The 23,238-nt window shown below is 32.4% G+C and overlaps 1 protein-coding gene across 6 annotated transcripts in view; it reads right to left on the reverse strand.

The window, feature by feature from the left end:
• The window catches only part of PDS5B (PDS5 cohesin associated factor B), a 172,911-nt gene that overhangs the window by 85,627 nt on the left and 64,046 nt on the right, over positions 1 to 23,238 (reverse strand). For all 6 annotated transcript variants that reach the window (XM_043892501.1, XM_043892503.1, XM_043892502.1 and 3 more), the window contains exons 7-13: positions 18,659 to 18,739; positions 14,222 to 14,362; positions 11,921 to 12,036; positions 9,196 to 9,290; positions 6,147 to 6,292; positions 3,802 to 3,953; positions 2,461 to 2,574 (exon numbers count right to left, since the gene is read on the reverse strand). In XM_043892501.1, coding sequence (XP_043748436.1) covers positions 2,461 to 2,574; positions 3,802 to 3,953; positions 6,147 to 6,292; positions 9,196 to 9,290; positions 11,921 to 12,036; positions 14,222 to 14,362; positions 18,659 to 18,739 — 845 coding nt within the window. The remainder of the gene's footprint in view (positions 1 to 2,460; positions 2,575 to 3,801; positions 3,954 to 6,146; positions 6,293 to 9,195; positions 9,291 to 11,920; positions 12,037 to 14,221; positions 14,363 to 18,658; positions 18,740 to 23,238) is intronic.

The following is a 23,238-nucleotide window of genomic DNA, read 5'->3' on the forward strand; positions in this document are numbered from 1 at the left end:
AGAAGTCATTAGAGGGAATAATGGACTTGAATATCCATATAGAAAATAATGTAAGATTCTTATTTCACATCATACATAAAAATAAATTACAGGAAGAATAAAGATCTCAATCTGAAAAGCAAATCTTTAAAATTTTATTTAAAAATATAAAACAAATTAACCTCAGCATAGAAAAGAATTTTTAAAATATAGAGAGAGCACAAGCAAAACAGAAAAAGGCTGATATATTTGGTTATATTAAAATTAAAACTTTTATATGTGCTAAGACACCATAAGCATCGTAAAAACATAACTATAAGCTCTAAGACATATTGGGCAGATACCTGACAAATGTTTTAGTGTATAGATCGTAGAGAAACTTTACAAAAAGTTGATTTAAAAGATAATTTCAAAAATGTTATACACACACACACACACCCCTTACTTATTTTAACTTAAAAGAGAGAAGTATTCATGCACTCACCAACCATTTTTGTAGAAATCAACTGATCCAAAGATTGAAATTTACTTTCAGCTTTTCCATGAAATCATTTTTCAGTGTATCTCAAAATATATTTTCAGTATATTATTTTAGTTCTGGAATTGGCATTTATGTTTTCTGTATTCTATTCACAAATTTTTTAATTTTATTTTCCATTTCTGGTATTAAAGTTTTCATTAGTTGTTTGCTCCTATGGGTTTGGAAGTTATACACTCAAATTCTTTTAGGGGTGACTTAAATTTTTAATAGGTAAACTTGGTCTAATTAATCAACATGTCATATCTGTCCTCACTCTTACATGACGAAAGAACATCAGAACACTACCTGCCATCTTAAGACGTTGTTATCTGACTGTGTGCCCCCTTCCAGGGAAGGAGAAGGGGATCCTCCCCTTCTCTCACGAGCTCACAAATTGTTGCAGTGGTGTAGGTTGACTCAATGTCAGCCTAGATGCTAATCTACTTTTTAATATAGATCCCAACACTTGTTTAAGAAAACTATCCTTTTCCTTCCTTCTGGATTTAGTCTCCTTTTTTATTCTTTAGTAATTTTTTCAAGTAGGATTTATGAGTGGTGAACTCTCACTTTTTGCTTTAAAGTGTCTTTAATTCATTACTACTCATGAATGACAGCTGAACTGAGTCAAGGCATCTAGACTGGTTGTATCTTAAAATAGTTTGTTCCAAAAGGGATATACATATATATATATCATATCTCATCCATGCTAAAAGGCCATCAACTGCACCAAGAAGAAAAGGATGCATTCCAATTTCAGAGATGTTAGCATATAAAAATTCAATGTTTTACAATCAATTAAATACAGTGGAAACGTATTTTACTATATGCAGTGGGAAAAGAATGAGTTTTGGAACCAGGTAGAACTGAATTCAAATTCTGGCCTTGTCTCTTACTAGTTGTGTAATTTTATGCAAGTTAACTGATCTCTGTGGGATTCAGCTTATCACGTGGAAAACAGAAAAAATATCACTTATGCTAGGAGTTGCCAAGTTTTTTCTATAAAAAGCCAGATGGTAAATTTCACAAGCTTTGTGGGTCATAAGGTCCCTGTTGAACCTACTCAACTCTGCCAATTGCAGCAGGAAACAGACAGAATTAACACACATTCCTGTGCCTGAAATACAGTCAATATTAAGAAATGTACATTTTCCCTCCTACAATCTTTTTCTCTACATTTCTGTGAAAGATATAAACAGACCTATAACGATTTCCATGCGGGAAGTGAAGTGAAAAATCCCATTACACTGTGACAGGAATGAAAATTAGGTACAGCTCCCTAGACTTCTAATTTCTTCATATGTAAACCCCATTAGCTGGGGGTTAAGTTACCCATTTATTAGAATACTAAGGATGTATACTTTCTGAAACCTAGAGCATATCAATCTCCAGGCCTCAATTTGCTAAGCCTCAGTACAATTCAATTAGCAATTCCTCTTCCAAATATAAAGTGCCAATTCCTTACAAAGGCCTTCAAAAGCACTTTTTGAATGAAACATGGTCATAAAAATATATTTTTGCTTACCTTTATGCCAAACTATAACACCATGTTGAGATTATGCAGCACAAAAATATGTATCCTACTGGTTTACACTATAATTCTAATCAGTATCAGGTAAAAATAAGAAAGTACTACTTTCATAATATGGACCCTTCTAATGCCTTAAGGAATATGAGCAAAAAACAAAGAATACATCAATATTTCTTGAGACAACAGAAAAAAATAAATCCTAAAAGCTACCCAATCAATCAGCTGTTTTTTAATTAGTTACAAAAATCCTTTTTAATCTCATGTTAGTAGCAGTACTTTCTGAAAAAATATCCAAGTATTCTATTGCGTCTGACCATTTAAACAATGTACATTACATAAATTGTCGACATTAAAAATACAGTTGTTTTCGTTTCCATAAAATCCAGTATACTGCAAAAGATGGAAAGAACAGAGTTTGACATTTGAAACATACTTCACTGCATTTAAATCCAGTGTGGCATACAAATAATACAAGCATTTCATGCGTTCTGTTGTTTCCAAATTGTGGGGGACCATGTATTGAGCAAAGATCCGTTCAACAAGCAATCTATGAAAAAACATAAAGTACTCTATTAATTTCTATAAATATACGTATTACATATGTATGTAAATTTCCAAAACATATAAAAATACATATAAGAAAGCTTCTTCTTTCTGAGTGGAGATGAGATTTACAAATCAAAAGGTTTAACAAGAAGAGCCTCCCCCACCCCACAAAAAAAATGTTAGCTGGATATACAAGAAAAACTCCTATACCTAGCAAAGATAGCTACTTCTGCATGACCTTGGGCACGTGATACACTAGGGGCTCAATTTCATTAGCTAAATAATTAAGGGCTAAAAACCTACACTAGAACTTTCCAAGTGACAAATTCTAATCTAAGTTAAAACTAACAAGGAAATATTTGTCTTCTGAGTTTCCACAGTGATCATCATCAAAAACGACCTAGATAAAAGAACAAAAAGAACAGGGGAAAGGGGAGCTACCAAATCAAAATGCAAATCTCTGTGCATTAATGTCACATGCTCAAAAAGCTTAAAAATGTCAATTTTTTAAAAATAGTAACTGTGAAATTTCTTAGCTAGTATCAACCTAAGACACTCAGTTTCTACTTCCTACACCTCTTAAAATTCTAAGATGTCCTACTGGTTCTTAATTTTCTTATTTTGATCCTTACAGGTAAGATCATTTGGACCCCACCAAAAATTCATCAAATCAATGCAGACTACAAGCAGGATCTACAAGTCTACTAACTATAGAATGGATAGGTTCCATACAAGATCTAATCTTATATACTGGAAAAGAAAAACACAAGACTATATTCAGATAATGTGTTTTTATATATAAATTTATGTTATTTTTTTAGCCTTAAGTAGGAACTGTTTTTATTTAAAATGCCTAAATACAAAAGGTGTATATTTGACTTGTATTTGAAAAAAAAAAATCAATGTGACTCCTTATAATACAATTACCTATGAAACAAAATTTAAATTATAATTGCATACATTTCTACTTTCAAATATTACTCAGTTAAATACAGTGTATGAAAATAACCGTAAAAGATGTATCCATCCCTAAAGTTATATGTACATCACTACCTCATTTATGGCTTTGGTGGGAAAGCAACTAGTCACTCAAAATTTTTAACTTGCAGTAAAAACCGAAAAGGGAGTTTGAAGTTACAAAAAAAAGTTCACCTAAAACAACAGCTCAACAACAGTTATATAACACCAAAAAGCACCAAACATTTTACTTATGGTCTCTTTAACTTACCTATCATCAATACTATTTTGATAATATATATGGAGCAATTTGTCTTTGATCCATGAAATCTGTTTTGCAGCATCTTTCCCAGCTGCTGATTGTAAGGCGTATTTCTTATAAATCTGGGCAAGTCCCATCATGGCTTCTTTGCGTACTCTCCACTTAAAATAAAAACATTTTTTTTTATAATTCAAAAATGCCTCCTTATATTAATTCCTTCAAGTTTAGTTACCCCCTTTTTTATTTACTTTACACAATATATTTTAATCATACCTTACTAGATGTTAATTTGTAATAACTATGAAAAAATACAACTATCATTTTAATATTTACTATATCAAGCATAGACATCTATTAATATATAAATAATTTTAATGCTTTGGTATCTCCTGGAGAAGGAAATGGCAACCCACTCCAGTATTCTTGCCTGGAAAAAATCCCATGGACAGTGGAGCCTCTTAGGCTGCAATCCATGGGGTTGCAAAGAGTCGGATATGACTGAGCGATTTCACTTTTGATATCTTAGACCCTTAACAACTTCTAAAAACAAATTTCAATCACAATCTACTTAATGTCACTTAGAATTAGTGAGGGAAAACACGTTACCAACTTTTAAAAGGCAAAGACAGTTGAGTGCATAAAGTGTGCGCTATTCCTTATAGAATTTTTCCAAATTATGGTCTATATTAAACATACTTATAAAGGTACATAGAATAGTGGCTTTATCAGATGCTGAATGTAAAGACACATTAGTGGTTCATTTTGTGTACCTGGAAAGACATTCAGGTGTCAGAATAATGTATTCAACTATTTTTTTAAACGAGTACATATCTGCTATATATCTAACATTAATTATCTCAGTATGAGATTAACCTTAAATTTTACAGCACTATAATCAGTAGGATGTTAGTAATATTTAGAACTTCACAAATCTTCAAAGACTATTCATATTTCCTTTGCAGTCATAGCAACATTTTTCTTTTGGTTTCTCTTTTAATTACAGTAAACAATAGTCCTTGTTTCATCCATCCTTTGCATACACACTGAAATCAAAGACTTCAAAAGCTTTACTCAAAATTCAATACACTTGTAAAAACTGTGTATCAATTCCCTATCTTACCTCTAGTTCCTGAAACTGGTGTTTTAGGGAGAATTTAAAGATAGAGAGCATATTCTAATACCACCAATAATGTAAATACATTTAACAACTTTTTGGTATTCAACATATACAGAATGACCCAAGCAGTCCTATAACAAACACAACACAATGATCAAACACACGTGAAGCATGATCCCAACAACACACAAACTCTGACCATGAAAAAGATTACTTAAACAACACTCAGAAGGCTGTCACCCTAGCATGATGCAAATCTGTTTTTCTTCCTTCACAACTTTTGGCCTTTTCATTGTTTAGTACCCTACTGGTATATTCAGTAAAGACAAGTCTAAAACTTATCAGTTAAAATAAGTTGCTCTGAATACCTACAGATTTCACAAGAAAGCCATGCAACTCCTGTCCATCTATTCTCCACCCACAACCAGCATGATCAAAGAGAGAATCAAATGATGAAGAGAGCATAATCAACCTGTAAGTGACTGTCAAAATGTTGTAAAGTATTTGCCTGGCTAAAGTTATTCATAGCTACCAACAAGCCTCCTGCTTTCTTTGCTAATTAACCCCTAAATACATAAAAGATTTTCATCTTTCATCAAAATCACTCTTAAGTCTAAGTCTATAAAATCCATGCCATGAAGGAAAGGCAATGGGGAGGAGGGGAGAATGAATATTCAGTGAAACACTAAGCACCGAATACATCCCAGGCAACAAGGAACACAAACATAACAAGACACAGTCCCCTGTTCAGAAGCCGCTGACTAGTGAGGGGAGCTATGTGGTGCTCAAGGAGGAAGGTCTGGGGTCAGGGAAGGTGGGCAAGAAGCATGCTGCTCTGCTCCAGTTAGCTTTGCCATGTTGAAAACATCTTTTATTTTCTATTCCATAGAAATTATAATACAATCAGCTAGAGGACTATGAATGGATACCCGTATGAAAGGAAAAAGAGAAGTTGTGTCCTAGGGCTTTACAAAGTCATTTATTAAGATTAGTGTACGGGTTAAATATCTCACTAATCTACCACTTAGACCTGTCCCATTTGAGGATGAACAAATAATATGAACAAAACTTAATGTAACAAAATGTAAAACCTTCTTATAAACATTATTTTAGATATTAAAATGCCCCCCCAAAAAAGAGCTAATTTCATTTAAATCTCAATATTTGCAAGTGAAACTCTATTAAAACTTCGAGTATTCAAAATATAAACCTACTACTAATTATTATTCCTACTTACCCGTTTATCTAATGTTCTCTCTCTCACAAAATTAAGTAAGTGATCATTGACCAGAAGAATATCTTTTTTAGCAGCTGTAACTATAGACACAATAACATCATGCCTAATAGCTTCCTCAGGGTCATGTGACCTCACTTTAAGATACTCTGAAAGATAAAATTTTATGATTAAAATGGAACTTTGACAATTAAAATGTCTTAAAAGATTGCGTAAGACCTTTGAAAGTAAACCACAACAAAAACAAAACCTAAGTAGAAAGCTTAATGTTTCAAAAACATTAGTAGCAGGAGAGACAGAAAGGAAGAAAGAGAAGGAAGAAGGAAGGAAGGTTACTCCTTCAGTCAAAATACAGTAGCTTACATGCAACTGAGTAGTAAATCCCCTCCCCATCTATGGGGCAGGGTGGATGTCTTAGCAGTTCCTAGGCTCATTAATTCAACAAGCCACATAAATGAATCAAGAAATATATCAATGTTAAATATTTCACTTTGATTTTTTTTTTAATGGTTTAAATAGTTAAGTCAAGTGGTTCTGCTGGGAAAAGACTATAGAGAATTCAAGTTTCTATCTCCCTTAACTAGGCAAACCCTTAGTGAGGTTATTGAAAGATTAAATTAAGATAATGGCAGCAAAGAAATAGGATTACAGGAAAGAGCATAAGACAATTCCACTTAACTGAACTAAAATAAAGACCAAAGGGATGACAGAAGAAATGAAACATTAAACAATTATGTGAGACTGGAGGAGAATATTAAAGCAAAAAACATGGGAGTTCGGATCTGGCACTGAGAAAACTGAAAGAAAAATGAACAATCTTCAGTAGTGATATATTAGGTTTAAAGAAGAGGTACAAGTGAATACATTCCCTGGTGACTCAGACAGTAAAGAGTCTGCCTGCAATGCGGGAGACCCAGGTTCGATCCCTGGGTCGGGAAGATCCCCTGGAGAAGGAAATGACAATCCATTCCAGTATTCTTGCCTGGAAAATCCCATGGATGGAGGAGCTTGGCAGGCTATAGTCCATGGGGTTGCAAAGAATCAGACACGACTGAGTACCTTCATTTTCACTTTCACCACAGGTGAACAAAAATTATTATTCAGCTTTTTAATTAGAAGACTAGTAAGGTATAATTTTGTTGTTCGGATCTGGAGTAACAGCAAACAGGGCTTATGATTGTGAATGGATATACTACTCAATAAATGAACAGTTGACAAATATCATGTAAAAAGCTCATAAAACCAATGCCCAGGTCCTAAGCTCCTCCACCTTGAGCATTCTCTACCAAATGGAACTATTTCAAACAGTGAGAAAGACAGTATGTGTGATAGGCAATGAAAAGTGGATACTATACAATAATATAGAACAGAAGAAATTGTGGAACAAGACACCAAAGGCCAGTCTTCATCCAAAGGAGATGCTGTGTATATGGTGGAACTGGAAGGGAGTCCTTTATTATAAGCTCCTTCCAGAAAACCAAATAATTGATTCCAACAGGTACTGGTCCCAATTAAACCAACTGAAAGCAGCACTCAACAAAAAGCATCTGGAATCAGCCAGCAGAAAACACAATCTCCCATCAGGATAATGCAAGACTGCATGTTTCCTTGATGACCAGGCAAAAACGGTTACAGATTGGCTGGGAAGTTCTGATTCCTTGCATTATTCACCAGACATTGAACCTTTGGTTTTCCATTTATTTCAGTCTTTACAAAATTCTCCTAATAGAAAAAAATTTCAATTCTGTGGAAGACTGTAAAAGGCACCTGAAACAGTTCTTTGCTCAAAAAGATAAAAAAAGTTTTGAGAAGATCAAATTACGAAGTTGCCTGAAAAATGGTAGAAGGTAGGAAAACAAAACAGTCAATATGAAGTTTAATAAAGTTCACAGTGAATATGAAGTTTAATAAAGTTTTTGGTAAAAATGCAGTGTGTCTTTTATTTTTAAGTTAAAAACCTGAAGGCCAACCCAATAATAATAAGCAATAATATGAAAGTTGGGGAAGAGATTGCTCAGAGTTAAAGTATTCAAGGGTCCTTGATTGCTCAGAAAGCTAGTATTCTGATTAACTTTAGACTTAATTAGTCAGCTATGCAGTGAAAACATGAAGGAGAACGTAACTTCCAGGCCCATGTGGATAAAAACAGAAAAATGAGAAGAAAATACACTGAGCAGATGAGAGGAAAAACAGAAATAAGAGAAGCAAAGAATAGGCATGTAAAATAGAAAATACAAAATAAGATCACAGGAATAAATTGAACTATGTCAAATTTAATATATATTTTCAATAAAAATTTTAAATCACTTTTAGAATACTACATATAATTTATAGACAGGTACACATGTAACATAGATAGAAAAACATGAACAGGTTGTACATCAAATTTAATAGAGAAGTTACTCTAAGTAGGAAAAAGAATCCCTTGTGAAAAGCATTTCAACTGTATCTACAATGTATTTTCTTTTTCTCTTTTAATCTCCTAAACTAATACAGAAAAATGCTAACATTTCTGAGGAAGACAGTGGCTATTATATTCATCTATATTTTCTGAAATATTTCATAATTTTAAAAAACTTAAGAGTGGCATCTGTCAGATACATAATATTCACATTACTATAAAAACTGAAACACCTTATGAATTTACACATTTCAGGAAAGTTATCTCCATTAAGCATGATTAGTTTATAAATTAATGACTCTCACATAAGTTTTCAAAATATTAAAGACCACTGAAGTCTCATAATGTATTCAAAGTCAAGACCTATTCAAATCCAAATGCCTGAAATACTTTCAGAATTGTTCTTAAATTAAGAAACCAACACTGCCTCTGATAACACTACTTTTTATGTACATGACTCGCAGCCTATGTACTAGGAGGCAAAATTCTAGCTTCAGAGAGTAACTACCATGATGGTAAATTTGAAGACTTCACCCACTAACATCACAAAAAAAGTACAAAACAGAAGGTTTTTGTCCTATATATAAAGCCTATCTTTTTTTTTTTCCCAAAGAGCACCAAGGAATATTTGCCATTATGGGTATACAGTACCTGTTAAGTCCTTTGCTAAATCAGGATGGTTCATGAGACAATGGCTAGCAAATTTCACACATTCCAGGCGGATTGGTACATGGATATCATTAAACCTGAAAAAATACAAAAGCACAGAGTAATCTTTAGTATAAGAGAAACAGACATGTTCAATCTGCACTTGATTTACATTTATTTCTCTAATTAAAAGAAAAAATAATTTATACAGCATATTTCAAAGCACAACCAGAATATTTTAACAAAGATTTGTATACTATATATGTAAAAATGCTATGGAACTTTTATATTAAACTAGGTCAATCTCCTGTGAGAACTATGTACTTTTAAGGAGCATATTTGAACAATACACATTTGGCTCAAAAATAAGAACTGGAATGACAAAATTTTTCCTATAAATATTATACTTTAAAATATACATGCTTATACAAGTGCTAAGTATATACATAGTTCATGGATACATTATTAAATCCCATACTGAAATGAAAACTCTTCCTCAAATTATGCTTTCTTAAATATAGAACATTCACAAATGTTTCACAGATCTTGTACTAAACCCTGTATTATTTTATGACTTTAAAATTGTGCCAATAATTACTTCTATTATAGTTAACCATCATAATTATTTACATTAATATCAAATCAAACTTTTACATAAAAATGTAGGTATCTCAGTATGCATCTCTGCAAAGTTAAAACTTTTTGGCCGATGTGTTATTTAACTATCTTTAACTTTCATATTTCCCCTCTCTTTTTCTCTTCCCTTAGAACCTGGTGAACCAACTGTTTTGTGTTTATGTGCCCAGTGTTTTTCACAGTTTAGATTTTGCTAATCTTATCATTCTGATGTCAACTACCAGGTTCCCCTCTCTCCTAAATCCTGCAAATTAGTAATCAGGTCTACAGATTTGATCATATTCAGGTTCTTTTTTTTTTAAAGCAAGACTACTTGATAACAGTATCGTGTTCCTCCATCAGGAAACATATAGTGTCTAGTTATCTCTAAACCACCAATGTTCAAAGCCTATGATTTACCTAAGTTCATTATGAAGTACAAAACAGAGATTAAAAAAAAAATATTGAGTAACAAGAAGATTTTCCACTCAACAGTTTCGCATGTCTTAATTCTCAAAGATCAAAACGTTTCCCAATCTCATACCAGCTAATACCGTAAGAGACAAAGTTTAGCAACAACAAGATAAACAGCAGTCTACTGAATGGGCACAAATTACTCATCAAAGCTTAATACTGGGAGGAAAACTGCTTCAGGAAGTACTCAAAAAGCTACATAAAACCAATCTATTCTCACATGGTTTCCTGAGTGAATCTAAGTACTCAATCTATGTACCATACCATTCTCAACTAAACATGTACCATATCACCATTAAAAGACATCTTTAAATAAATACTCTAGCTCCTTAAAATGGGCAATAATATGATTGCTTATGCCATTAATAGTAAAAGGAAAAACTACAATGTAATAAAAAGGTAACAAATTTAAAGTAGAATTTTTTCTCTGAAAATCCTACAATGGTCTGGTGAATCCAAGTCCTGATTTAAAGATATATTAAATGTCTTTATGTAAAATTATACTTTTTTGTTTTTAACATGTCAAATAAAATACATTTTGACATTATTAGTAGTTGCATGATTTAATTAAACATAAAATATTGTGCCCTCTTGCTCATTGTATTTAAGGTGAAAAAGTCTAGAAATCAAATTCAAAATGACAATGGGCTAAGATTTATCAGTTTAACACACCTTGTTAAATATTATTATTAAGCTACATATGAAATAAGAAATCAGAGTAAAAATTTAGGGCTTAATGTATAAAGGCTTATCTCTTCATTAACAAATTAGAAAAAACAACTCCAGAAAAGATGAAATGTATTATAATCACTGAAGGCTCTGGTAGTGAAATAGAAAGAAAAGTAGCAGTAACAATGCAAATATTTCAATACAAAGAAAATAGAATAAGATTCAATCTTATTTACTTGTTTATTTATGACTTAACTGCATTATTTGTTATAAGCATAATAAAAAAGAGGGAGGGGGAAATCCTCCTCTATCCTCAAGGTCAAAGTAGGTTTCAGCCAGGACAGTGAGAAGTGGTTTTAATATATTCAAGATCAGGGAAATCTTTAGAAAAGTAATAAATTTCTCACACAGAAAAGTTACACAAACACATTCAAACTTTGCAACCAATTTCAGAAGGTTTGTGGATCATTAAAAGCATACAACAAAGCCCAGATTATCAATTCTTCATTATCATAAGAAATGTAGAAAGGAGGTTATTAGGGGAAACATACATAATCATTTATTTACCCATTCTATGGATACTCTTATCCTTACAAATCTCCAAATAATCTAACTAAATATAATTTTTGTTATATATATATATAATATACACAATGATGTATTTGCAGTTGGAATGAATCACTGCTATGTAATAATACATATACTGCTATGTAATAATACTTCAATTTCATGATTATAATACTTTGTAAGATAGCTTTTTAAATATATCATCTTTTAAAAATTACTAAAAAAAAAATTACTGAAGACAAAGAAGGGGAATTTGTAAATATGGTCAATCACTATCAGCATCAAAAATTTCAAAATATAAAATACTTCATTTATGAAAAAATCCTAAATGTGGATGCTGTTTTAAATTAATAAGTAGATATAAACACATATTACTTTAAAACAGGACACCAAAATCATATACCTGCCCAAGTAACACTGCCAAAGTGGTTTGTTTTGAGACGCCAATTCTGAATCCTTTGCCCCAAACATTTTTGCCAGTAGTTTAACAACTTGAAGACGTTCCTCATTATCATTGCTCTAAAACAAAACACAACCACAGCTTTAAAACCATGAGGTAGATATACTCAGAATAATTTTTCCCATGATTTCCCTTTAAAAACCTTGAAAACTTTCTATGAATTTCAGGTGAATTATACGTAAAAAATGTTCAATATATTTTTCACAAAATTAAATGCCATCTTCAATGCTCTAATCATCTCAAATTACATTAAAGGAATATTCCTCTACATGAAAATTCATCCCAAAAGTTAAAACTTTGATTAAAACTTAATGACCTGGCCTACAATTGAGGCTTGTCTCCATTCAAAATAAAAAAAACTAATCCACATCAAACCAACTTGGGACCCTTGAAAAACTATCTGTGGTTTTTAAGAATAGACATTGAAAAAAAAAAGAAGAAAAGACATTGACAGAGGCCAAGCCTACAGTAAAGAGAGAATTATGTATGACTGTTTAAGCCCTCTGTAGAAATAAATACGCACTAAATCTCCCAATAGGAGAGTCAGTTCATCTACATACAGCAGATTCGTAATGGAGTTCAACAATGTGATGAAGCCTCACAGATAAGAAAACTAAAGTCTCTGTTATATATACAACACAGGTACTCTGCAGATAAGAACTCAAGCTTCATTACTGATCTTGGTGCCTCTAACACATGACAACATTTAAATGGATGAGCCAGCCACAATACTAGACTTGAACACAGAACCTGAGACTGTTAAAAAGCACCAACAGTCAAGTTACTTAGACAGCACTGTACAGATTTCTTTTGAAATTTTAAACCAATGCCAAAGCCAAGCATTTAAAGACTCTATGATATGATCTGGATTTATTATTCCTTCGCTATTCCTCCAAAAAAGGATATTTCAAACCTGACTGAACATTAGAATGACCTGTAAGGCTTTTAAAATTAAAAACTGCTAACCAAAAACTCATCTCCGAACTCCACTGCCTGAAATTCTGATTTAGGTTAATGCCTGGACATCTGTCTGTTCGTTAAGGCTCCACAGGTAAAGATTCTAACGGGGAGACAGGGATGATTTAAACTGACTTTATACAACCACGCAACTGTAATTCTTCGTGTTCTGCAAATTCACTCAGCACCTTCCTACCTCTCCGTGTTTCTGCATGCTGTTCCCTTTGCTTTAATTGTATGCTGTTTGTATCTTTTATGATACTTATAATATCTGGCCTCTAATTAGATATGGATTTTTCCTCTTCCTCCCATAATAGATGTTAAATTTGCTAGAGGCAGCAATGCTAATTTCTTATTCTTATATTTCTTATAGTATTTAATATTTTTATTAGATGAAATCAAGCCAACAAATAATTAAAGGTATGACTGCCTTCTGCCTCATCAAAACTGTTAGTGACATGAAAAGAGCGGGCAGAGGAAGGCCAGTGAATCAAATGGCTCAGCTGGCAAATACATCAAAACGATACCCAGAATAAAATGAGAATAATTATTCACTGCATTTTGGGGGTAATTACACTATCAACACAGATTATTTTGTAGCTTTCAAAGAGACAAATTCAAAGTTTTAGAAACAAGAAACACAACACATAAATCATTTAACAACTTTTCTGGGTGGTACAGTGCGGTTCATCAAAGAGTATTAATTATAACCAGATTTATTTAATCTTTATGTAGCAATCTGAAAAAGAAAAATATGCCCCAAACCTGCAAATGAAACTCAATTTGACGGCATAATTTAATGCCAAGGTAATAAGGGCATTACTAATAGATTCTAGAAAATGATCTGAAAAACAAAAGCGCTTTCGATACAGGCTAAGCAAGCAAAGATAACACTCATAAAGCGAAAATATTTCACCCTATGTGGATAACAGCCTCTAAACCATTTTTATGGCACAATCAAAGGGTCTGGGAAACCACTATAAACTATGCCTTAGAAACGAAAGTTTGATGTGTAGCTATGACCTCAAAAGTTAGTCACAACCCAGAAAACATCACCTGGAAAACATTCATCCTGCTAATCATTAATTATAAGCAGATTCAATCTGCTAGGCACCATGCCAGTCACCAGCAATACACAAACAGGCAAGGCACAAACATGTAAATAAGTAACAGTAATACACCATCACACTTAAAAACATTCAGTTAAAAGCACTATAAGGATTAAAAAGCCACAAATAATGGTTTTTGCTACTCTAGTTGATAAAACCATGTTTTTAGAATAGTTACCTTCAATTTAAATTCAAGCTGGGGTAAAACTGAGAGCAGCAAATGACTATCAATATTATAGAGCTCCAAAATTAAGTCAAAGACATGCTCTGATAAATCGCTGATAGATGTTTTCCCAAGCATCAGAACCTGATTAAAAAACTTTTGAGAAAAAAAATGTATCATTAATAGAAGTACCATAGATAAAGTGAGTTTTCTGAAATTTTTTTATTTCATTAAATTCATTAATATGCTATACAAAGTCAAAACAGGCATATCAAAATGTTTTCTAATAGAAGGTAGGAAAGCACCAGAGGTTACCAAAAAAGATAAAACATGGAATTCGCCTGATACATAGTAAAAGACAAGAAATTTCTATTGATTTATCAATTAACATATCAATAAACAGCCTACCTACCAAACACATTTTATTCCCCATTATGGTACTTACCATATTTTACTCTGTATCACAGTTGTTTGTATACATGTCTTAGTTTCTCTACTAGATAAATTTCTTAAGGGCAAGGGGTCACATTTTGTTCACCACAGCAGTATGGGAGAGAACAGCACGGAAGACAAAGCCTTCACCTTCACAGTAGGAGCCAACGCCACTTTTAAAATATGTAATTGTATATTTACAATGCAAAACAACATCTAATACTTTCTATCTTCTTTTATATTCTGATAAACAATGTGTATATACATACACACACACACAAAGGTTTACAGCACTACTTAAACTCCAATTAAAAGCACACACAAACAAAAGAAAATCAAATGTGATTTTCTTCTATAAGCAGCCAGCACAAGCTTCTACACTCAAAACATTTATCACATTACTACTGAAAATGGTAAAAAATACACGGCGTAATGATCAAGTTCCTATCTATTTAAAGTCTTCCAAATATGTGAAAAAATTAACCCACAGAATATCCTACATAGTATCTCCTTGAAAATGGCATTAAGGATTCTCTACATCATACAAGCTGCTCTGATCTCTTCTTTCTGTGACAATTAACATACAACTTGGCTTAATTAGGTTTTCTATCTGGAAAGTACAGTCAAGGATTTCACATTTCAACGTCTTCTCTGCTGGCCTTTAGTTCTTGGGTTGTTTTTAAATGAAGTTTTTTGGACTTATGAACCTGTACAAACTACCTAACCATGAGGGAAGAAAATAAAAAATTCTATTCTACTATTATTTACTGGTTTTAAAAATAAGTTGTTTGTCTGTAATGTTCATCAATTTTGTGTGAAAAGAATTTCAAGACATCAAAGGTTAAATTCTCATTCAAGTTGAAGATACAATGGCTTTTTTTTGCCATTCAAAAACTTTCTCCTGTTTAAAAATAAATCTAGCTTTCCTTAACAAAACATAATTCTTTCCAATCTGGCCACCTTGGTGCTCAAATCATCAGTTTGGAGAAAACTTCTATCAGTCTGGAAAAGCTCATTTGAAAATGGAAGGGGGGAAAAAACACTGCCTGGTTTAACTCCTTACAAATTTCATCAAAAACATTTATTTGACACTTAAAATCTCCACATATCTCCAAATCAGTCTTCACTGTATAACAAGAGCCTAGTACAGTGCCTGACACAGAAGTATACAAAATCTATTCAGTTTAAAGAATGATGTATAACAGGTACCATGATACAATTATAAGTAAAACAACTTCCTGAAGGTGTACACTTCAGAGGAAGCAGCAAATACAGATTTGGGTAAAGTATCTCCCTCTAAAAAACATGAGTCCTTCCATTACAAATGCTAATTTTCACATAACATTAAATAACAACTGCCTCCTGATGAAACAAGTAGGAGGAATAAGTTAAACCCTGGTAAGAAATTCTACCTTAAATTTAGATGATCAACTTTAGTTACAAAATAACTGACACTAAGTGAGATTAAGCAATTTAACCAAATTTTAACTATATCAAGATAAACAACACATTTTTTCAAAGCAACAAAATAATTTTGTGTCATCCCCTAAAAGCTGTGATTAAAAAGATCTGGTAAAAAAATAACATTACCAAGAAGTGATCCATATAGGGAATTTGTTGAATTGTCACTATGTACTTTGTGTTTTTGATACTGTTGTACCTTTTTAATACATATATGTACTTTTTAGTTTTGTGAGTTGTCAAATTACAAATTCTATTTTAAAAAAATAACTCGTCCAACATGACTTCTTAAGTTCTACATATAAAAACATCACTATCTATAAAAAACAAACTTGAATGTGTCTACATGCATGAGAGTGAAAAAATACTCAAGTAAAAAAGAGATAGAAGCGGGGTTATATTACCTTGATAGCCTACCTCTATTTTTGCTTGTTAGTTTTCTACTAGGAAGATAAATGAATAATGGCTTTACATGTACAAATCCAAAAAGAGTGAATGAGTTTTACACTGTACTAAAACCCCACAAGACAATTAAACTCACCAGAAAGTATTTTACATGTAACTGTATAGATTTGCAGTAGAAAAGTTAAGTAGATTTAGAAGGGAGAACAGGAGAAGGAAAAAAAAGCAATTTTTAATGACTTTTTAGCTAACTATCAAATAAAGCAGGGGAACAAGAAAAAAAGGACAACAGGGAGAGAAGAAAATGATGACAGAATACTTGGAATAAATATGTAACTGAAGGTGTGCTCAGACCATTCTACTCATCCTGTATCTCCTGTCCCCATCCCCAGCTTCTGATTAAGACATAATAGAGTATGGAGTGGCTGTCTATATCTGTAGCAAGAACTAAGAGCAGGAAACATAAGGTGTAAGTGACAGGGAAATGTTTTTACCTTGATATATACGGGATTACTAGAAGTGTTTTTATCTTTCTTTTAGCTTTTATCATAAATATTTTCAGACATACACAGATGTTGAGAGAACAGTATAATGAACCTAATCACCTCATTCTATTCCAAATCTTTCTTTTATTACCCAATCAAACATTTATTTTCCCAATCCTACAAAGCATACCAACATAGTACAGTGTTATTTTCTTATTTTTGTACCAGAAAAAGGCATCAGAAAAAGTAAGTGTTCCCCTAAAAAAACTGGCTTGGCAGTATCAGCTTAAATAAATGACCACCAGGAGGAGCTCACCTAGTATACCTAATATCCATGGAGACAATCACTCACAGGCACTTGAAGCAAAGGAAAAGGGAAGGGGTACTAAATAACAGAATGTTTAAATGTGGCTCTACAGATTTCAAGTGCCATCATGTCATACAAAAAGAACTCAATCCACTCAATCTACGCAATTTACTCCAGCCAATACACAACACTCACAAAACTTGCAGAAATCAATATTTAGAATTCCCTGGAAATCTAATTGGAGCTTTTAAGCAGATTACATAATTCAAGTCTCCAGTTTCTGAAAGTTCACTCTCCAAAACAGTTTCTTTATAAATCAAATACATTTTTCCAAATCATCACATGCTTATAATTACTTAAGAAATAAGCCAGCAACAAAGACTGGAATTTACCAAGGTATTGTTCCATTTCCATGATACATTTTTATATACCAAATTAAATTTTGTATACTTCAAGAAAAAATCTCCTTCAATAAACTTCTGGAAAATTAAATACATAATTACAAAAGGCTTTCCTTCTTAAATTTTTTCAAGATGACAGATTTACATCCTTTACATTTTCAGATGTGGATAAAAGTGGAAAGCAGGGTGGAGACAGACCTGCTACACAATTCCAGAGGCCAGCATCAAGACTGTGTTCTGGATTTGTTCCACTGGATGGAACAAATTCACATGGAATACAATGTGAATGGTGCCACCCAGAGTTGTGCAGCTCACCACAACTGTGAGGGTAAAATAAAACCTCAACAAGCTTCTATCAGTGAACCTAGCAGACAGAATACATTTCTCCTGAAAACAAAGAGAAGATGGTCAATCTTAAATAAGTAGACCTGAGATGATAATGAAAGGGCTTTTTCACTGCAATTCTTTCCCGTTCTCAGAAAAGGTAGATTTATATGGAATCTATCCCAAGGAGAGTAAGATAGGCAACTTTCACCAAATTGCTGTCATTCATACTTGCCTTCAATTTTTATGTCTTGATATTAGTTCATATCTTCTTCTTGTACAAATCAATTTAATTTCCAAAAAGCTGTAAGCAACTTCTCTGAATAATGAAAAGTTCCATATGATTTATCTAATTACATTTAACTCAATTTCCAACAATAAAAACAGTATAGTTTGCTAACCAAAATAAAAATGGTTTTAGTTACTACGCAATTTGAAAGAAGGAAATGAACAAAAGATAGAGGTAATCAAGAAAATATTAACCAATAATAATTTTAAATAAGAAGGAGAAAGAAAATACACTTAATGATTAAAACAATAAAAATCTTAAAGTATGTACTACTTGCCAAAATTCTGCTTCGAGCAGTCTTTAAAATTTTGGCTAATCTTTCTGACAACCAATTGGACAAGGAAGACTTACATTCGTAATATATGGTTCAATAGCTTGAGCTGTCCTCTTCAGTAAAGCCTTTGCCAAATCATATGCTTGCTTGTTTAAATTCTGAGGGGGGAGGGGAAAAAAAGTACCTATATTATACACCACTAAATATGAAAAAGGAAATGTTACCTGTATTCAAAAAGCTACTCTTAAGTAAATAAATGAATGAGAAAACTCTAAAATTCAATTTGAATAAAAGGGAGACAGCACAGCAAAGACACTTTTCTCTGAAGACTAAGTAATCTAGTAGAACTTAAGATCCCTGTTTAGTATTTTAATACATAATATGTGCATGCTTAGTCGCTAAGCCATGTTTGACTCTTTGAAACATCATGGACTGCAGCCCGCCAGGGTCCTCTGTCCACTGGATTCCAAGGCAAGAATACTGTAGTGGGTTGCCATTTCCTTCTCCAGGGGATCTTCTTGACCCAGGGATTGAATCTGGGTCTCCTGCATTGCAGGTGGATTCTTTACCGTCTGAACCACCAGGGAAGCCCATATAGCCTACTACAGCTTATTTACTCATTCTCCTATTCATAGACATTAAATTGTCTTGTACATGGCTCCTTGCACATATAAGAAGTAATTTTCTATAAATACTACCTTTGCCATTTTTCAAATGAGCTGTTTTGCCTTCTTCTTATTTGTGAAGTTTCTCTATAAATTCTATCCACTAAGTATCTGTCAATTATATGCACAATGTATCTTATAGTTAAATTTTTACAATGCTTATGGTGTCTTAGGTCATAGAAGCTTTAACTTTAATATAACCAGATATATCAATCTTTTCCTATTTGGCTTGTGCTTTCTCTACTACTTGGCTTGTGTTCTCTCTACATTTTTAAAATTCTTTCTACACTGATGTTAACTTGTTGTTTTATATTTTTGAATAAAACTTTAAACACTGGCTTTTCATATTTAGATCTGTATTCTGCCTGTACTTTATTTTTATGCATGGTGTGAAATAAGAATCTTGCATTATTTTCCACATGGACATTCAAGTCCATTATTCCCTCCAGAGACTTCCCTGTAATATCCACACTCTCAAGTTTCTATATAACTATATATCTATTTGTAAGGTCTCCATTACTTCCATATGTCCCTTGGTCTATTACTATTATTGCCCGATTTTACAGTCAAAGAGACATATGGAAGCAATGTCTTAACATCAGGTTAAGGTAAGTCCCCACTTTCTTACTCTTTTTCAAAAACCGATTTGTCCAACTAAACACACATGCTCATATACACACACATTCACAGTCTCTATTTTGACTAGGTTATCTATTAGTATGAAGAGGGATGACATTATGATGATACTGAGTTTCCCATCACATAAATGTAACAAATCATGCAACATGTACTTTTTCATCAACTGCAATAATTTTTGACACTAAGGTCACGTACAGTTATTAAATTTCTAAGTAGCTCAAATTTTTGTTAAAAGCTACAAATAAAATTTTTTTCCAAATTACACTAACAGATTTTTATATATTGATCTTATACCTAGCAACTGCAGAATTTTCTTACTTGTTCTACAAATTAATTCGTACATTGTTTTTTCTGTACAAGCAGTCAGAACATCTGCAATTAATTTCAGTTTTGTTTCTTCTTTTATCTTTTGTTTGTATTGTTTTATTGCACTAACTTAAGACCTCCAGTTAATGTTGATTAGAAACAGCACACTTGTCTCTTTCCTGAGTAGAAGTTGACATCCTTACAATATCCCTAACATCAAAGAGAATGCCTCATCATTTCACCATTAAGTGCAGCACCATGCACAATCTTATAAGGTTAAAGAAATTACTATTTCAAATATGCTAATATTCTTTATAAGTTATACTAAACTTTAGCAAATAGTTTTCTTTATAGGTCTACTGATATTTTTTTTCTTTGCTCTGTTAATTTCCACAAATATCTTAGCCTACTGTTAACCATCTTTGTATCATTCTGGATACTATCCATTGTTATTTCATACTGGATTTACATGAGTATGCTGCTGCTGCTAAGTCGTTTCAGTCGTGTCCGACTCTGTGCGACCCGACAGACGGCAGCCCACCAGGCTCCTCTGTCCCTGGGATTCTCCAGGCAAGAATACTGGAGTGGGTTGCCATTTTACTTTAAATTAAATCATCCTCCTTTCTTGCACTTGGATTTGTCTAGTTTCCCTATGAAGATTATAGTCTGTTCATAATGTGAATTGTAGAACATGTTTTCCTTTTTATAATCTGAAAAAGCTTTCTAAATATCAGGATTACATGGCACTTAAATGATTAATAGAAATCAGCTGGTGATGAGTTTTAAGTTCTTTTATGCTCGGTTTGAGTTCTGCGGCTGTTGCTATCATTATTGTCATGGCTGTTTGGGAGGAAGGCCTTTGCCAGTTTTATGGATATAGTTTCTAAAACCAATTAAAAAAAAATTTTTTTAATAAATAAAATCAATTAAAATTTTTACTGGTTAAAGGTTATTCAAAATTTTCTCTCTTGAGAAAAAATTGGCAAGTTATATTTTCTAGAAATTTGACCAATTCCAAATGTTAGCATAAAATAATGTTCATGGAATTGTTTTTGATCTTTTTAATGTTTGCTGTTCTTCATTTCATTCTAAAACTGTTTATTGATACCATCTCCCTTTTTCTGATCTGACGTGATTTGACCTAAATTACCAATTTTAGGTTTTTCTGAAATGTCACTGTTTTCCATTTGATTAATTTCCATTCTTCATTGTTTACTTTCTTCTACCACCTGTACATTCTAATAATATTTTTATAACTTCTTGAGCTGGACAAAACCATAAAGTTGTATTAAAAATATTTAACTTGAATCCCAGACGATTCAATATGTTACCATTTTAATTATCATTTCTAAATAGCTAGTAATTTCCATTATGGTTTATTCTTTTGACAGATTAATTATGAGTGCTACAGCATTGTTAGCTTTGTGGTTTAAAATCCTCAAGAACCACTGGTCTATTAAATTTATAATTACTGGGAAGTTTTTAAAATGGCCCACCAAATTGTGAGTTTGTCCTTATAATTTTTTCAATATATGCTTTATATACTAATATTTTTAGCCTATGTAATTGCAAGTTAGATATCATTTTAGCACTGTAGTTTATCACTGTATAAATCCCTTCTCTACCCAGTGAAGACTATACTACCTAAAATCAATACAAGCTACTTCAATTTCCCTTCAGTCAATATGCGCTTGGCAAATACTTTTCCCATCGTTTTAGTGTCACCTTTGGTGAAATTATTTTTGCTGTTATCTCTTATTAACAACGACCAGGTGGATTATTTTTAATTTAATCTGACAACCTGAAGTAATAAATTTGGTCCATTTACATTTATTTTAATTCTTCCCTGCATTGTAATCCTTAAAATTTTAACAAAAGTACTTCATTTAATGTTCAAAGTAAATTTTTTACTGCTGTATTGTCCTGATCATCACCAGGATCATATCACTCACCGACTCCATTAAGTCATTCAATCTTACATGTTATTTTTATCCAGTGGTTTAGGACCATTTTGTTAATATCCCTTTAATAAATAAGTACAATTTTTACTACTACTGTTTTTGCTTTATATCAGTTCTTACTTGGAGCATTTTGTTGTTCACCACTACTACTTACATTTCACTTCTTTCAAGTTTCAATTTCCATTATTCTAAAGTATTTGAAGAGTAGTAGTTCTTTCAGGAAGGGTATATTGACAAGTTGTATATTTAATGTCTTAAGTTCACTCAAACTGGATAGCAACTGTGTCTGTATAGTTATTTTATCTTAGCACTTTGTGAAATACAGGTCCATTATCTTCTGGCATCTGTCCTTGCCACTGAGAAGTCAGACATCACTTTAAGGTTTATTCTTTGTAAGGGCTGTGCTTTTCCCCTCTGGATGTTTGGTATGAATACATTATTTCTATTTCAGCATTCTACAATTTCTCCAGGATGTGTCTGCACTGCGTTTTGTTTATATTCTGTTTATGACACTTTTGTTACCTCACTCATAAATTTACGCTTCTCATCAATTCTAGAAAATGTTAAGCAAATATATACTTGCATATCGTTTCTTTTTCCATTCTTATTTGGTGCTCTAAATCACTTTTAGATATACTGGACCTTTCCAGTCTCTCTTTCACGTGTTAGAATCTTTTCTTTTCCTTATCTCACTGTATTTGTATAATTTCCTCAGATCTATATCCTAGTTCTCTAAATGGCTGTTACAATCCAATAAAGATTTTTATTTCAATGACCATTTTTAATTTATACCTTTCTTTCCCCTAACCTTACACCTTCTCCATTCATATGCCTAGCTATCACGTTTTTTAACTCTTACACTCACAGGCATTAAGACATAAAACTGTTATATTTAATTCTGTTAAAGGTATTTATCATTTTTAGCTCATAAATATATAATTTGAATTTTTAGTTAGTGCCTGATTTTTCAGTATTGAGGGACTATTTTAAAAGTTTGGAAATTTTTGATTATGAGGTCATTTTTCACTGGCAATATTTCTGAGAAAGCTGTATAGCTATAAATTTAAATTATATTTTGTCAGAAAG

The sequence above is a fragment of the Cervus elaphus genome, chromosome 30, assembly GCF_910594005.1.
Source record: "Cervus elaphus chromosome 30, mCerEla1.1, whole genome shotgun sequence".
Classification (NCBI taxonomy): Eukaryota; Metazoa; Chordata; class Mammalia; order Artiodactyla; family Cervidae; genus Cervus; species Cervus elaphus.